The sequence below is a fragment of the Sorex fumeus genome, unplaced genomic scaffold (genome assembly GCF_029834395.1).
Source record: "Sorex fumeus unplaced genomic scaffold, SorFum_2.1 ptg000014l, whole genome shotgun sequence".
Taxonomy (NCBI): domain Eukaryota; kingdom Metazoa; phylum Chordata; class Mammalia; order Eulipotyphla; family Soricidae; genus Sorex; species Sorex fumeus.
In genome coordinates this window covers 18652081-18669814 of record NW_026606071.1, presented here as the reverse complement: position 1 = coordinate 18669814, position 17734 = coordinate 18652081, and the positions used below count along the sequence as shown (strand labels likewise).

Below are 17734 nucleotides of genomic sequence, written 5' to 3'. Positions count from 1 at the left end.
TAAAATGCCAAAAAAGAGTATATTTTTGAAGTAAAATGAAGTCTATAAATAGGTCACTTATTTCCCCATCAGGTTTACTCCATAACTTTTAAGCAACCTTTGTATTATTAACATTTAATAAAAGGGGAGGGGGGCTCAAACTATTTTCAGCTCTAGGTAATTTTAATACAGCAAATAATTCCCTTAAGTGGATCTAACACCCCAAACTCACTATACATATTTAAGGTATAACTCTCAAGCTAGACCTAATACTATCATATTCTAATCACATCTATTTGAGAAAATACTGATTCCAAATAAGATATTTGTCAGAAGCAAAGAATTCAGATTTCTTTTTCCTGTATCATACCCATTGGTGTTCAAGGGTTGTTTCCTGCAATACTCATTTTTGCATGCAACTCAGTTCCTTGAGCTATTTCCCCCTCCCCCTTTTTTAAAAACCACTTTTCTTGTAGAGCACTCTAGTAGGTAGGTATGTTAAGTCTTACCACACTGGCTGTGCTCATGGCTTACTTCTGCCTGAGTTCAGGAATCACAACTGGTGGACTTGGGACCACAAGGGATGTTGGGGATCTAACTCCAATCAGTCATGTGCAAGACAAGCACCCTACCTGCTGTAGTATTGCTCTGGCCCTAAAGTAATCGAGTTAAAACCTGGCAGTGATTGACTGCATTTCAAGGCATCAACTTCCCCACTCCCCTCTCTGGCCACAACTGGTGGTGCTGGAGGTGGGGGGAAGGGGAAACCATATTCTATTGTGGGCATCAAACCTGGACCCGCCATGTACAAGCCCTACCTGCTGTCCCATCTCTCCAGCTTCAATTTGAATCTTTTTGAGAAAACTTTATCAGAATAAGGACAAAGATTTTGAATGCATTGGAAAACAGTGCTTGATGTTTGCTAATTATTCATAGTAAGGGGGAGGGGAAAAGGAGTTAGGATGCTTTTATGATCCACATTGAATTTCATACATCCATTGTCTTTAGGTACAAATTCATAATTTGAGCTTTTAAATAGAAGTTAATTTGACCTTAGAATTTTCTATTTGTAATTTTTAGATGTGCTACCTAAAGTCTGTCTGCTGTGAAACCGTTTTTTGTGTATGGGGGGGGGGGGGGGAGGGCATACCTGGCAATGCTTAAGGGTTACTCCTGGCAGTGCTATGGGGACATGGACACATCACAAGCATGTCGGGGATCAAACCCGGGTCAGCTGAGTGCAAGGTAAATGCCCTGCCCACTGTATTATTGCTCTGGCCTCAAAATGTCATTCTTTTAATAATCTCAAACTTTCAAAAACTTTAAAAATCTCAAAGTTTCAATAGGCTGAAATAGCACAGAGCTAGTTATCTATTTTCTGGTAGAAGGGCAACACGTGGAATGCTCAGGGGTTACTTCTGGCTCTGCACAATTGCTTCTAGTAGGCTTGGAGAGCATATAGGATGGTGGGGATCAAACCTGGTGGGCCATGTGCAATTCAAGCGCCTTAGCCACTATACTCTCTTCGGTCCCAAGCTAGTACATAAAAAAAAAAAAAAAATCACACATCAAGACAATTTACCAGAATTTAATAGAAATGCTTAGCAACCTAATCTCCAATGGCACCTGTAAATGATTTGGATGGAGGTGTGTCTGCTTTGGGTCACATCCAGCTGTATTCACAGCTTAATCATGGAGATGCTGGCGCAATATATGGGGTACTCGAGGTTGGACTCAGGCCAGCTGCATATTAAAGCCAATGCCTTAGGAACTGTACTCTGACCTATAGGTCCCATTTCAGAACAATTTATAGAAAGGTAATTACAATCTCAGCAGTAGCACTGGCATCTGTGCCACACTAAGCCAACCAGTATTCTCTCAATTCCTGCAAACATCTACTTAAGCAACAACAAATGCATCAGTGAAGTTTTGCTATTCAAGGTGCTTTATTACTTTATCCACCAGGCTTTTATTTATATAGAGGGACTAAAATAATTGTCTATGATCATTTTAAAACTAGCAGGAAACTAAGACTTCGAAAGTCAACAAGGAAAACCAATTATCTGATGCCAGTTGTTTTAAATGTGGTGGGGCCAGATAGTAGAGTGAAACACTTGCTCTGCATGCATGCAGAGACATGGGGTCTGTCCCGAGCATATCCCCAAAATGTCCCAATGGGAGTGATCCTTGTGCAATTGGGTGTGTGCCCCCAATATATATATAGTAACTGGAAGAAAATGGATTCCTTTTTGACACTGGTATAAAAAAAGTTTCAGAATAAGCATAAAGAAGTTGGCCAATGCCAATGTCTCATTGCGAAGTTCCCCTAGCTTCTTAAGAGTAAGACCTTAGCACCTCTGGACGTGCGCCCCCCCCCCCCCAAAAAAAAAAACAGTGAACAAGCATTCTCAAAGGGCCACACACATCTTCCAAAGTGGAACCCAAAGTAATAAAACACACCCTTAGTACAGTCAGGTGTGGCTCAAATGCACCCCTCGCCCCAAAGAGAATAAAGATCTCCTAGGGAAATACTCCCAGAATGAAGTTTAAGCCACTTAAGATCAGCTCCAAGCACACATTTAATTATGGCATCTAAGAGGAGACTTATGCTTAGAAACAGACACAGAATTTGGAAAATCAATGAACATTTATCCAATCATAAGTACAAGTAAAATTTTAATAATCTATATTAGGAATTACATATTGGAGGCCATGGGTTGGCACTGGCAGATGAATTCCAAAATTATCACTTAAAAATCAAAATGAAAATCTGCACTCTTTTTTTTAGAAAGCATACCCTTTCTTTATATACTATACTGTCACAGGTGACTTTACCACTTACTATATTATTGTAGTTAGTAAACACTACTTTGTCATTATGAAGGAAAAATTATGATCAAAGATCATAATGTAGTTCTGATAGACTACACATTCTTTCAACTATACACAGTATATAATAAACAGTATATTTTGTACGGCAGTAACATGCAACGATTGGTTGTAGAAATGTTAATGTAGTTTGTTACATTAGGATTTTGTGTAGATGCTTACAGTTTGGGAATCAGGAATGAAGAGAGCAATTAGTTAATGCTTACACACAGCAGACACATCTAATGCACAATATACAGTACCACTAAATATTAACAAGGGATTTACAAATAAAAAAAAGAAAAAGAAAAAAAAAGACCTACATAACCTATGTGTAATGATGGACTTTATTTAAAAAAAAAAAATCTTTTGAGGACTGTTACAAAGTAAAAGCAGATCATTACGTAGAAACCTAGTTAATACATTTTGCCTGTGCAAGAAAACTTTATCAAAGTTCTTCATTAAACAGTATCACCTCATTCACAATAGTATCCGTTATAATGTTCTTCTTCATAAGGTTACTATGCCTTTATTTCAAATTTTCTAACACCAAACTCCTGACTTATAAGAATGGCACTTTTGAAAGGGGCAATTTCCACTCAGTTGTTGGTGGCATTATTCCAATCTGATGCTTTCACCAAACTTAAAATTTTTTACTTTTAACACAAACGTTCCTAGAAGCCAAAATATGGCCACATTTTGTTTTCTAGTGGCTACATACAGATGGGCAGCAGCAAAGAAATACAGAAATTACAAGTCAGCCATTAAATGGCAACTGTACAGATGAGATATCTGACTCATGGCAATTAAAAAAATGGCAACCAGAAGTATTAACAGCCAGATACCTAAGTCATTATTGAATATATTCAGAATAAAGCCAATCCAATACGACAAAGTGGAAATGCAACATTATCACCATACTTCATTCTTTACAACAAATACTTTAAGCCAAAAGGCAATCCAGGTTACATTTAAAACCCCAATTAGAACATGCTTAATATTTTCAACAATTTGTACTGGGTTTAGTGCAATCATTTTTATTTTACTCTCACTACTCAGTCCTTTCTTACCTAAGTCTATGACAAGTGTGATAAAATTATAAGACATTTTGAAAATAGCTGTTTGAAAAGAGTATCTATTTGTTTTCCCTTATTCTGGAATGCTTAAGTGTCTTGACGGGAAAAAGCCCAAAAAATTTCCCAATGATCTCCCTTTCAAGTTTGTTCTCTGTAACTTATCTAAAAGAACAAACAATGGAATTCAAGGGCATCTGGGGTTTAAAAAACACAAGAAAATATTAACATGCACGTAATGGTCCAAATATTCTAGGTTTAAGTTAAGCGACTTCAACTGCTGCATGTGAAATTTTCATTGATGAGTAGGGCTTTGGGCATACCGAATTATCACACAAATCATTGCTTTTGAGACTTTGGATACTTTTATAGTTTAATTTGCAAACAGAATTTCTATAACAAGTTACTTTTAACCAAATCATATCTTGAAAACTTTTATATAGAAAACCCAGGGAATAAAGTGAACTGTTCACTGTGGAAGGCCTTAAATTACATTATTACAGTAGAAAATACAGGAGGTAGAAGGTAACTGAAAGATGAATGCAACATTGGATTTAAATCTCTAGCTCCTGTAGCTACTTAAAACATGGTTTTAGAAACTAAACCCAACATTTCCAGTAACCATAGGAACAATTAAAATAAATTTGCCATGAAAGCCCTTATATCATGCTTGATATAGGGAGGTAGGAATATGTAAGAACCAGGACACATGAAACATGACATTTTATCTACAACTCCTGTTTGTTTTACTGAGGGTGTAGTTTCAAAATTCAGTCACCTTCTTCAGCTTCAGACTCAGATTCTAGAAAAGGGAAAAAATGCAGCCAAGCATTATACAATATCAGAAAGTTAAGTCTATTTCATTACTTCAAAGTCTTAAAAACTGTAGTTACAGAATTTAGATATTGTCTTTATAGATTTAAATATTAGTATTCTCAAAACTACACATTCTTTCAATGAACGTTTGGCATTATAGTAGTCATTAAATCAATTAAATCTAGTCTTTCTCATCGGCCTCAAAGTGACTTTGCAGATGAGTCAAAAATAAACAACAACCTGTATTTTAGATACAAAATGACATTGCAACAAAAGGCAGTATGTACATGTGGACACATTGTATGGCCATTATCAGTCCATACCAAATATATCACACAAAGGAAAAGACTTACCTTCTTCAGCATTTTTGAGCCACTCTACAAACTTTTTCATTTGTTCAAGGAAGACACTTTTCCCCTTTGCAACATGTGCATCCTTATACCACTTCAGTATGGGTTCTTCACTCAGGACTTCAGCTATAAAGAGAGTTATGTTATATTTGAAAAGTTTCATATGCTTCTTTCTCAATCTCTGGCAAAATTACAGATTTTATTTAATTATTTACTAGTTATTCTGAATATTTTATTAAATATATTAGAAAATATAATTACCTTTATAAAAAAGCACCACTATTTTCTGAAAGGCTTTCATGAAATGAATGTTGTCATAGCAGTACTCCTGAATCTTCAGTAACAGAGTCAGCTCAGACTGACCTTGAGTAGTAAAGGCAGCAAGTAGAGGGCTGTATTGCTTTTAAAGAAAGAAAAGGCATTCATTGTAATAAAAAAATTTGCAGAGCACCAACACTTCTTTTCTAATTACTGTAAATTAAATTTAATGGGAATTTCAATTAATAGCAAACAATCTAAACATCTTAGTCAACTAAATACCGCATCCAAGATTTCAGATAATTGCCATGTTAATATTTTACACTGAGAAGGGAAAAATTTCCTAATATTCCCTCAAAGTCAAACCAAACTGCAGGTTTAAGTCTTACTTATGAACTAAAGAACATAAATCAGGTATCTCCACTGTGGTGCTAGGGAATGAACACAGGGTCTTATACATGCAAGGCAACTGTTCTACCACTGAGCTAAGTTCCTGACTCCTCTGGCCAGCCTTTGTTTTTAGGAACCTCAGGATATAAATCCTTTTAGTAGTTATCTATAGAGACAGTGACTATATAGAGTATAGGCATAGACAGCTCAGTTATCACCACATAAGAGCAAAATGTTTAATGAAGGTATAGTTCTAATACCTTCAAGTGCTTGATGGCTTGTTCTGCTACAAGTTCTTCCTTTTTGTTCCATTCCACAGTGCTCATTACGCTGGACCAGACTATTCCAATGACAACAGGTTCTGGGATGTTGTTTTTTTTCATCTCTTCCTTGACATACAAAATTATCTGCAAAAATCCAAATTTAGTAACAGTAATTTAGTTTTGTTATGTACATACACCACAGCAAACTGAGAAACTTAGAAAAGCATAAAACAACTTTCCATGGAACTGGAAACATATGTGCATCTCATCTAACAAGAAACACTGGGAAGGATAGACCTCTAGTTTATAGCCTGTAAGGCAAGAATAGTTAGGAAAGAAATGAGATGAATAGATAGATTTCTTTTGCAGCACTGTTTATAATAGCCAGAATCTGGAAAAAACCCGAGTGCCCAAGAACAGATGACTGGAAAGTATCATGCTACGTGAAATGAGTCAGAAAGAGAGGGACAGACAGAAAAATTGCATTCATCTAGGGAACATAAAGTAAAAAATAGGAGACTAACACCCAAGAATAGCCAAGATAAGTACCAGAAGGTTTACTCCATGGCTTAGAGGCGAGCCACACATGCTAGAGATAAAGGGAGCTCAGATAGAGAAGGGAGCACCAAATAAAGGGTGTTGGGAGGATCCTCCCAGGATGGGAGAAGCATGCTGAAAGTAGATTACAGACCTACCGTGATTGCCACTCAATGCCTCTTTTGCAAACCACAACACCCAAAAGGAGAGAGAGAACAAAGGGGAATGCCCTGCCACAGAGGCAGGGTGGGATGGAGGATATGGGGGGTGGGAGGGATACTGGGATCCGTGGTGGAGGGATGGGTAACTTGATCATTGTATAATTGAAACTCAAGCACAAAAATTTGTAAATCTACAACTGTACCTCATGGTGTTTCACTAATAAAATTAAAAATAACAATAAAAAGAATAGGTCTCTTATCTTGAACCATTAAAACCCAAATCTGCCGCCCCCCCCCCCCCCCGCCATTTTGGATTACACCCGATGGATGCTCAGGGGTTACTCCTGGCTCTGCAGGAAGGAATTACTCCCGGTGGGGCTGGTGGTGCTTGGGGAATCGAACACGGGTTGGCGCGTGCAATGCAAATATTCTACCTGCTGTGCTATTGCCCCCCCCCCACTCTAATTTTTGGGAACCAGTGAAACACTAGATGTGAAAAAGATGAAGATAAAGCCACAATATGACATTTATAACTATTAAACGTACTCTGGTCAACTAGTTTGTGAGTAAACACTTTCTATGCCAGAAATTTGGTCATATAAAGATGATTTAAACAAAAAATATCTTACATCCTTAAAAGGATCACCACGGGACATCTGTTCCTGAAGTTCTTTCTGAAGTTCCTTACGAGCTCCTATGGTCTGCTGATTTCGAACGTATTCTGAGAGCTCTTTTAAGCCTGCCTCAGTAAAATACTTTGTGAAGTGTTCAACGCTTTGTTTATTGGCAGGAAAAAGTTCCTGAAAGGAGAATTTAAATTAGATTAAGGAAAATTCCCTTAGTAGCATTCACTTGTGCAAAAATAAAAACAGCTACAAACCATCAGTCTATTATCCATGCTGACTTTCCGAAGACTTGCAGCTACTGCATTGATATCTTTTTCATTTATCCATGATTTAAAGAGCTTTACAGCAAAAGCTGCTGAAACCCCTGTAAAAGGAAACAGCTTATTAGGAAATCACTCTGTCACTGTTTAACATCCCACACCAATGGCCCTATTCTTTTATCCACCAATTGTGAAGCTTTAGGTTACACAACAAACGAGTCAAGATTAAAGCTAAATAATACTTTAACCTGTAAAAATAAAAAAGCCTTTAAAAAATTTGTACAGAATACTTTTACTATAGAAATCACAGATCACATATGCTGTTTTACCTGTCCAATGTTACATTTTTTACAATGTCTCTTTGTCTCTGAAAGTTATTTCCAAGACTTTCAATAGTATTTAAATCTCATTCTGAATTTCCATGGTATTTCCCTTTATAACATTTTGTCTGGACCTTGGACATATACTGTACGCCTAAAAAAGCCATTAACCTTGAACACCAAAAGTACACATTAAGTGTTTAATGAATTCTAGAAAACTCATTAGGGGATAATTTAAAGAGTAGTACACAAGTCAAATTTTTACTAACAATAACCTTACTTTTATGCCAGGCCCCCCTCCTTTCATATTTCTATCTATTCAACTCTCAGCCCACTAAAGTTCATTTTTACTAAAAGCTGATTACCTTCTTTAACCAAATTCTCATTATAAAGGCTGTTAAGAATGGATGCATTTAGTGTTCCATTAGCCAGAAGAACACCAGTCAACATAGCCAGTTTGTTCCTCTCTGACTCCGAAAAACCCTTTAAGAACAGCAGCAACTATGAAAAACAAACAGATTAAGAGAGTTGTCACATATGCATGATACCCTTTCAGTAACAATATTGCAAACCACAGTGCTTGAAAGGAAAGTAAGAGAGAATAAAAGTGTCTGCCATAGAGGAAGGCTGTAGGGATGGGGGTTGCTGGGAGGAAAACTGCAAACACTAGTGGAGGGAAATGTTCAACTGATGAAGGGATGGGCGCTGGAACACTGTATAAATGAAACGCAATCATGAACAATCTTGTGACTTATCTCAGGTGATTAAAAAAAAAGTCATCACAGTGATGAAAAAAATAAATAAAAGAGAGAAGCAGCAAAGGAGGCATACCACACATCAAAGGAGTAGACTTTGAGACTGTTTTCTTGGGAGCTACACCTGGAAATGCTCAAGGGTTACTCCTGTCTCCACTCAGGAATTACTTACTCCTGGGACCACATGGGATGTCAGGGATTAAACCCAGGTGGGCCATATGCAAGGCAAGCGCCCAACTGCTGCTTTACCTCTTTAGCTCCTAAATTATTTTAAATCACTAGCTGAGTGATCTTAGACAAGTTATCAAACCCTGTGCCTCAAGCTTCCTCAGATGGATCTGAAAGTCACCTCATAGATTTTTTAATGGAATGTTTATATAGCATTGTTTTTATCGTATTTTCTGTGTACCTATATATAAAACATCTAATAGAATCAAGAGCAAGCATGCTAAAGTTTTCTTTCTCAGCGTTTTAACCTCAATCTTTAGAACTCCACTTTGATTTTCAACCTTCTGCTACTTGTTTAGACATTTAAGAGACAGTGCACAGCAAATTACATCGATATACCTCAAAACCTTATTTTAGACAGCCTACCTAAATATCTAGCGTTATCTCAAATCTGAGGCAGAATTAAGATTTTACATTTCCTTCTAACTCCAGCATTTGGTTTCCTACCATGCATAAAATCTTCTCATACCTTTTTTACTTCATCTTCAAAACCTTTCTCCAGGTATTTGTAGCGCCTGATTAACTTGTTAAAAACCTATGAATAATAATAAAGGAACTTAGTAAATTTGTATAGATGCCAGATTACTAAAAGATCTAGGTTAGGGACACTCAGATCTTTTCCTTTTTTTAGTTTTTGGGTCACACTCGATGAAGCTCTGGGATTACTCCTGGCTCTGCACTCAGAAATTACTCCTGATGGTGCAGAGGACCATATGAAATGCCAGAGATCGAACCTGGGTCAGATGCGTGCAAGGCAAATGTCTTATCCGCTATACTATACCATCCCTCCAGACCCAGATCTTTCTCATAGTATTTCTAGAGTAACAAAAACGGCTAACATTTTAAGTTTGAATTTGTGAATTCCCAAACTCTGAAAATGATGTCAAGACTTTGTCACCATGCAGTAATTTTTACTGCCTTTTATTAAATAATTTAACACTTCAATGTGATTTAGTTATCTGTAGGAAATCATCAGATCAAGATTATTTTAAAAAATTCTATTTTCTGAATCACATATAACAATTTCCTAGGTTAAATTCATGGTCTTAGCAGACATGACAATATCACAGCTGAATGATAAAACTAATCAAACAGGATCTGGTGAAGGGGGTGGGAGAGAACAGGATCTCAAAACCTTTAGTCCAAATTTCTTCTAGGCTAAGAACTGTATTCTGCTTCCTGGCAACATTTGGTGGTGCTCAGGGGACCAAAAGTGGTTCCTGGGTTGCAACCTGGGTGGGCCACTTGCAAGGTTGTACTATCCCTCTGGCTCTAGTGCACTATTTTAAAAATTAGACTGTGCCCAAAAAATTAGTCAAATGGAGATAACGAATTGAAATAATCATGCAAAATTTTACTTACCTGAGCAAATGCTTGCATGGTCTCTAGGTCTTCCTGTGCTGCAAACACACAGACATCTGTACGCATCATGTCATCTGCCAGTGTACCACCTGGAGCTAAGGTAAATTTTGTAAGAAGTTTGCAGTGTCCTTCATTTTATATTAAAAACTATCTCATTAAAATTAAATTTAAAAAATCTAAGGAGGTTTGAAAGCAGTTACTTTCCTGGTAACAACACAGCTTATATGTAAACATGAAATACCTTATATATGAATAAACAGCCCTAACTTTAGTCACCCAATGTAAGAAAATTACTAAATTAAACATTCAATAATACTCTATCACTCAAGTAGAAATGTTAAGAGTTAGTTTGAATAAGTAACTTTCCTTGCAGAAATAACCCAAGCTTTGAAATATGGGGGAGTGGATAAGTAAGTGGAGGTATGGACCAAGACTGTTAATAATTGTTGAAGCTAGGAAACTGATCAAAGAGTTATCCTTTTACTCTCTAGTGGACCAGAGCGATAGCACAACGGGTAGGGTGTTTGCCTTGCACACGGCCAACCCAGGTCCGATTCCTCTGTCCCTCTCTGAGAGCTGGGCAAGCTACTGAGAGTATCCTGCCTTCATGGCAGAGCCCGGCAAGCTACCTTGGCGTATTCCATATGCCAAAAACATTAGTAAGTTTCACAATGGAGACATTACTGGTGCCCGCTTGAGCAAATCGATGAAAAACGGGACAGTGCTACTCTCTATAGTGTTAAGTCTGAGTACTTCCCTTTTAAAAATGACTTCTAAGAAAGGCCTACTTTTGGGAGGTTCATTTTGTTTTGGGGTCACACCCAGCATCATTACAGGTGGTGCTCAGAATCTGAATTGGCCAAAAGCAAGCAAAGTGCCCTGCCCACAATAATCTTTCCCCAGCTTTCTGATAACAGTACTATGTCTAGAAAATAATCTTTCCTATTTCCTACTATCAACAATAAAATACTTATTTGAATAGGCTCTAGAACATGAGAATGTAAATTCCCATTTCCATTCCTGAGCACTTCACTGAGACGAAAATCATGTTTCTTAAGTGTCCTTCATTTTATATTAAAAACTATTTCAATCATAGTTACTGTAAAGATAACTAGAGAGTAAAAGGATAAATCTTTGATCAGTTTCCTAGCTTCAACAATTATTAACAGTCTTGGTTCATACCTCCACTCACTTATCCACTCCCCCATATTTCAAAGCTTGGGTTCTTTCTGCAAGGAAAGTTACTTATTCAAACTAACTCTTAACATTTCTACTTGAGTGATAGAAGCTGGGGGAAGGTGGGGGGGGGGGGGGAAGAAGGGGACAGAGGGGCGCACTAGCACGTCCCAAAGCTGTGCTCTGCAATCTGGTGGCCATTCCCAGCGAAACTCTCAGAAAACCAAGACTGCCTGAGAAAGGACTTGTGGAAGTGATGCTGCTCAGCCCCTTTGGTGCTGGAGACCAAGGACACCTTGGAAAAATGCTGACTGTCAGGGATAGAACCTGGTGAGGCATATGCAATGCATGTATCCTAACCCCTATACCATGTATAACTAGACATTTTCAGCCCCTTAGAAGTTTTTATTCTACGTGTATACCAAAGAGTTCTGATCCTACTGGCGTACTTAAGCTTAGTATTAATGTGAAAACACTTAGCTATGCATTAAGAACTGACCATTTGAAGACACAGAACTAGGTAGCACAATCTGTTAAGATCTACTAAGCTGAGACAGAAGAGACAGTAACAGGTAAAGGTGCTAATCCTGCATGTGGCTGACTGGTGGGGATCAGAGAAAATGATCCCGGAATACTGCCAGGAATGACCCTTGAGCAGAGCCAGTAAATCCTGAGCTTAGTTAGGTGTGGCACACAAATACCCTGAGCCTTAGATGTAGAATTTAGGGCAGTGTTGTGGCAACAAATACATGTGATGTTAATTTCAAATATTACTGTAGCCACATTAAAAAGGCTAAATTTAAATTAAAAATTATTCATTTTGATTCTGGAATCCCACCAATATGTTTAAGGGCTATTCCTGGCTGGGTGTTGCTCTTGGCAGTGCGCAGGGGAGTGCCAGGGATGGAACTGGGCCTCCAAGCACGCAAACTCTATTTGAGCTATCTCTGAGTAATCTCTCAGGCCCTGGGTGAAATTACTGTAATGAAGGACTCTTTCTTTCATTGAGAAAATCAATGACCTAAATGAATTTATCAGTGAGGAAACAAAGACATCCACAAAGATTAAGGTTTTAAACAGACTTTTTTTTCCCTTTTTGGGTCACACCCAATGATGGCACTGGGGTTACTCCTGGCTCTTCACTCAGGAATTACTCCAGGCGGTACTCGGGGGACCATATAGGATGCTGGGAATCGAACCTGGGTTGGCCATGTGCAAGGCAAACGCCTTACCTGCTGTGCTATCACCCCAACCCCTAAACAGACTCAAATTTAAAAATAGAAAAAATACTATGGGGATTTTAAACAAAGCCACTCCAATCTGACAGGTTTGTTTTTGGACCACACCTGCTGTGCTTAGAACTTAAAACCTGGGCTCTGTGCTGCTCAGAGATGCAGGGTTGCCACTATTTCTCTGGCTCTCATTGAACAGGTTTATCAAACAATTCACATGCTGTATCCTATATAATCTCCATTCAACATACTTCATACAAACCTAGACACTTACCCAGCATTCCACCAGCCACCAGAATGTCAAAGAGTGTTTCTGCATATCGACGGTAATCAAGTTTTGCTCCAGAAGCATCAAGAAACTTTGCTACTGCTTCCAAATCAGTACCAGTTTCAGTTAAGCCTTGAATAATACAGTCTTGAAACTGAGTAGGGTCAAACCTCTCTTTTTCATCTGGGGGAGCGGGGGAAAGGAACAACCAATATACATTACCAAAATGACATGAAACTAACCTCCTGGGATGTGGTATATAATAAGCACAATCATGATTTTATTTCAACAGTTACAAAAAATAAGCTTTATTGAGCAAGACCAGTAACATAAGCAAATGCAACAAATGCATATCATTTTGTAAGTTTTCCTTCACAAGGTAGGACTGTGATTCTTAACCGTCTTATGAACTGTGTGGCTTTTTCTCACCATTATTCATTTGTACTTAACCATACACAGCAGTGCTCAAGGCTTATTCTTGGCTCTGTGCTTAGGGATCACTCTTGGCTAGCTCAGAGGATCACATGAAATGCTAGAAATTGAATCTGGGTTGACCATATGCAAGGCAAATGCCCCAACCACTGTACTATTGCTCTGGCCCTTACAATTCTTTTCCAGCTAAATGAAAACTGGTGTATCCCTACTACAAGGGGGCAATTTCAACTTGGAAAGCTCTCCCACTGCCTCTCCTGCAACTGAAAATGATTGCTACTTAACACATAGTATGCCTGGATCATGCATGTTGAGGTACTATTACATAAATAATAGTATTTTTCACTTTTGCCTTAACCATCTTACATAGTTTAGTTTCACCAGTTTCCCAGTATAAAATAGTTGAAAGCCACTGTTCTAAGTTTCAGAGATGATCAAAAATTGCAAAATTTCACTAAGCAAATTTTATTCTTTGCTGAAAATTTACCTAAATACAGGATACTCGCTGCACTATTGCTGGAGTCTTTTTAAAAACACCATACATTTGAAAAATAATTTAGCAACCATTAATTTTTTAGAAAGCATACTTAAGCAACACTCAAATATATCAGAAACTACAGTGTATGCTTTGCTTTCATCCTTATAACTTAATGAAGAAGTTTATTCATAAAGGAAATTGAAGTTCAAAGGGATTGGGTTATCAAGAGACCATTATGGTAGAATTCTGGAGTTAAGTTGCCTAAATAAAATTTCATAATTATCACACTTAACTAGTCTCATTCTACATGTTTACCCTTTTTCTACTACAAATGATAAATAGCGGTACTTACAAAGTTGAGACTTTACTTTTAACCAAAATCAAACTAGAACAGTGCTTGGTGTACCTATCTAGATTTCACTGAGTTATTTACTGAGTAAACTCCATGAAAGAGTTAGATTTTCCCATTTAGATATTATCTTCATTTTCACACAGTATGAGGGTAACAACAACCTTCTCCCCTTTTCCCCAGGACCACGAAAGGCTCACGTCCTAGGAATTGTCTCCAGCCCTATACAACCAATCAGCATATTGTTCACCCTACAAGGGACCCAACTTTCAAGAGCTAGGAGAGCATGAGGAATACTAATTTGCAAATAGCTAACCAGCATCTCTTCCAGATGTTAATAATAATAAAAATTACCACTTATACTCTATTTACATAAAGTTGATAGCACAATCCACCTACTCTTTATTTCATCTTTCAATACCCGCAACCGGCAGGGGAAAAAAATATATATTTTATAAGCAACAACATTCGCTCCCTATTTTTTAAAAAACGTCCAGTTAAAGTCATTGTTTCTGATCAATAACATTGCAAAATTTGGGGGGAAAATATTAGCTCCAATAAAAAAGGAATGAGACCGCATTCTTATTTAATTTTCTATCACTAGACTAGTTGCCTTGCTACAGAATTCATTCATCCAAGTATAGCTAACACAAAAAAGCAGTCGTTAACATTAGTACTGATATAAGTCTGAGAAATATTTGACTCCAGAAGATATTATGTAAACCCTGTTACACAATTCCCATGGGCAAAACTTGATTTTTCTCCCATAAATGCACAAAATTTGGGTAAATTAGCGATCACATAATTTTTTTTTGCTTTTTTGGGGGTCACACCCAGAAATGCTCAGGGGCTATTCCTGGTTTTGCACTCAGGAATTACTTCTGGTGGTGTTTGGGGGACCAAATGGGATGCAGGGGATTGAACAGGGGTCGGCTGAGTGGAAGGTGAACATCCAACCTGCTGTACTATCCCTGGAGTCCCAAAGGCTCTTTCTTAAACCAAGCGCTGCCCTCCCAAGCAAAAGGCTACTTACATAAAAATCGCCTTAAAAAAATGCAGCCCATATTTTTTGTTTTGGGGTGCTAAGGGCTTATTCCTGGTCTGTGCTTGGAGATCACTCCTGGCAGTTCTTGGGGGATCACATGCAGTGCTTGGGATGGAACCCAGTTGGCCAGGTTCAAGGCAAGTTCCCTAACCCCTGTACTATCCCTCTACTGGTCCCCAAGTATTTTCCTGAAATACTTCCCAATAAAAAAGGCTATTCAGAAACCTGCTCAGTGTTGTATATGAAAGTTGATACCAAAGTCTTGTGAAAGCCATGGAAATATTAAGGGTATATCTAAAATGGTATTCAACCAGAAATCCACATTTCTTTGTGGTGTTTTTTTCTCTTATGGTTTTAGTGCTACGCAAGTGTCTGCTGGAGAAACCAGGAAATGTTATTCTGGGGGAGGATGGGGGAGTTGAAGAGCGACTATTGTTAAAACGCATTTACCTCTTTTTCTGGTTTTAAAACGCTGGCCTGATAGCGTTGGCTTTTGCTGCTTTTGATTATTCATAAAAGACACCCTAGGAAAAGAAAAACAAGGCTTTTTAAAAACACCTGGCGCGGTGGCATTCAACTTTTAACAAAGTAACGGCAATTTGGTCTAGCCACAAAAACAATACCGAACCGCCTCCAGCAAGGCCAACAGACCTGGGGCGGGTATCGAGAGCGACTACCTTCGCTGGAATAATCACGGCCAACCTGACTTTCTCCCAGTAAAGAACCCTTGAAAGACGGAAAGTGAAGCGCAGGCCTCTAAGACCTGACCGCGGAAAAAACCTTAGTGACTAGCAGCAAAATCACTCACCATCCGCAAGACTGGTTCCCAATCCCCTACAATCTGCCACGATTTCTTAGCCCCGCCGAAGACGAACGGCTAAAGATCCCCGGGGTCCGGAGGAATCCGAAGCCGCTTACGTCAATTTAAAGACACTGTGTCACATGGCAAATCCCTCCTTCTCTGGGGTCGCGGGATGGGGGTCAAGCTAAGAGCACCCCCCTCCCCACCCACCCCGCCCCGTCCCCGCACCGCAGGGCCGCTTGCACCGCGCCAGCCTGCCAAAGGCACGGGATGAGCGCCATCAACCCCCATCCCCGAGCTCCTTCCCCCGGCACATGGCTCGCGGGCCCGCACGCTTCCCGGGGCCTCCCTGCATCGACGACCCCGCGGCCGCCGCCGCAGGGGTCTCCCTCCGTCCGCAGCCCCTTCTTCGCCACTGACCCCGTTGCCGGTGGTGGTGGCCGCCGCAAGGAGCGGACCACAGGCGCCGAGGCGCTCCGCGCCGGGGGCCCCGCCGCCCCGTACATCCGCCCGCCGTCCAGCGAAAGCTGCGGCGGTGGAGGCGGCCGCAGTGGTGGTGGCGGCTCCTCCGCCCCGCCCGCCGGAACCCCCCACGCGTACATCACCCAACAGAGGCCGCGGCGGCTTTGTTACCCAGGCCGGGCCGGGCCGGGCCGGGCCTGCTCTCGGCCGCCGCCGCCCCGGGGCTGCCCCGCTGGGCGGCGGCCACGGCCCTGGAATCCAGGGCCCGGCTCCAGGGGCGGCTTCCGGCCCGGCCCGCCGTCCTCGCCCGGGCCCGCATGGGGCCTTGCCGCCCGTCCTCGCTCGCTTTTGCGCCCGGCAACGAAAGGCCGCAATTCTGGCCCGGTGTGGTGTGCGTGTGTGTTGGTGTGTGTATATGTGTGTGTGTGCGCGCGCGCACGCGCGCGTGTGTGTGTGTATGTGTGTGGCGGAGGGGCGCCGCGCCTCACCGAATTTAAGGCGAAGAGAAAAGAGCCAGAAATCCCCGAGGTGGCGGCAACTGCGGCGGTGTCTCCTCTGCGACCGGAACTACCGCGGGGAGCAGGAGGAGGTGGAGGAGGAGGAAGGAGGCGCCACCCCCGCCGTGGCCCGGCTCTCCTATCGCGAGACTTCTTCCCAGCCCCGCCCGGGCCGCGCTTTGCGCTTCTCCCTTTTTTTCCTGGGGGGGGGGGGGGGGTTGGCGTGAAGATGCGGGGAAGGGCAGCGCGCTTGCTGGGAGAGATTTTTTTTTTTTTTTGGCGTCCTCTTTGCGGGTTCTTGGCTAGCCTAGATTAGCCCTTCTTTCTTCGATCCCGCTCGGATTCCGCACACGGAGGGCTTGGGAGGACCGGTGTTCCCCCACGACCCCTGCCAGTCTTGCAGAGGTTGAACACATCGGCCCCGATCCCTTTCCCCAGCGACCCCCTATTCTGCCGCCGGAAGTCGAAGCCGGAGAGGCTGGGTCGTTCGCGACCCTTTCGGATAGGAGGTTGGGCTTGGGAAAGGGGGTTTGACCTAGACTCACCTCTGGGAAGGCTTGGCTAACTGCCCTTGCTTTGTAGTGCTACCTGCGGGGAGGTGGAGGGAAGGGGCTCATGCACTGCCTCTTAAAAAGCGAGGAAGACTCGGTAGGAACCCTCCAGATAGAAGATCCAAGGGGGGAATTTTGGCCTTGGACTCCACCCCTTAAGGTGACTGGAGGGTTGTGCCGACAGGGATCCCCGCCC

The 17734-nt window shown here is 40.9% G+C and overlaps 1 protein-coding gene across 2 annotated transcripts; it reads right to left on the bottom strand.

Moving 5' to 3' along the window:
• Positions 1-2540: 2540 nt before the first annotated feature.
• On the bottom strand, positions 2541-17090 carry BZW1 (basic leucine zipper and W2 domains 1). Of its 2 annotated transcripts, XM_056111784.1 has the most exons (12): positions 16979-17090; positions 15677-15750; positions 12929-13105; positions 10247-10341; positions 9354-9419; positions 8267-8402; positions 7576-7685; positions 7325-7495; positions 5995-6141; positions 5348-5486; positions 5090-5212; positions 2541-4722 (listed from the first exon to the last, which is right to left on the bottom strand). In XM_056111784.1, exons 2-12 carry the CDS (start codon positions 15738-15740, stop codon positions 4691-4693), a joined length of 1260 nt encoding a protein of 419 aa, XP_055967759.1. In that variant the 5' UTR covers positions 15741-15750; positions 16979-17090; the 3' UTR covers positions 2541-4690. The 2 variants fall into 2 exon arrangements, with proteins under 2 accessions (XP_055967759.1, XP_055967760.1); XM_056111785.1 differs by lacking the exons at positions 10247-10341; positions 15677-15750; positions 16979-17090 and having other exon boundaries at positions 12923-13006.
• Positions 17091-17734: the final 644 nt, after the last annotated feature.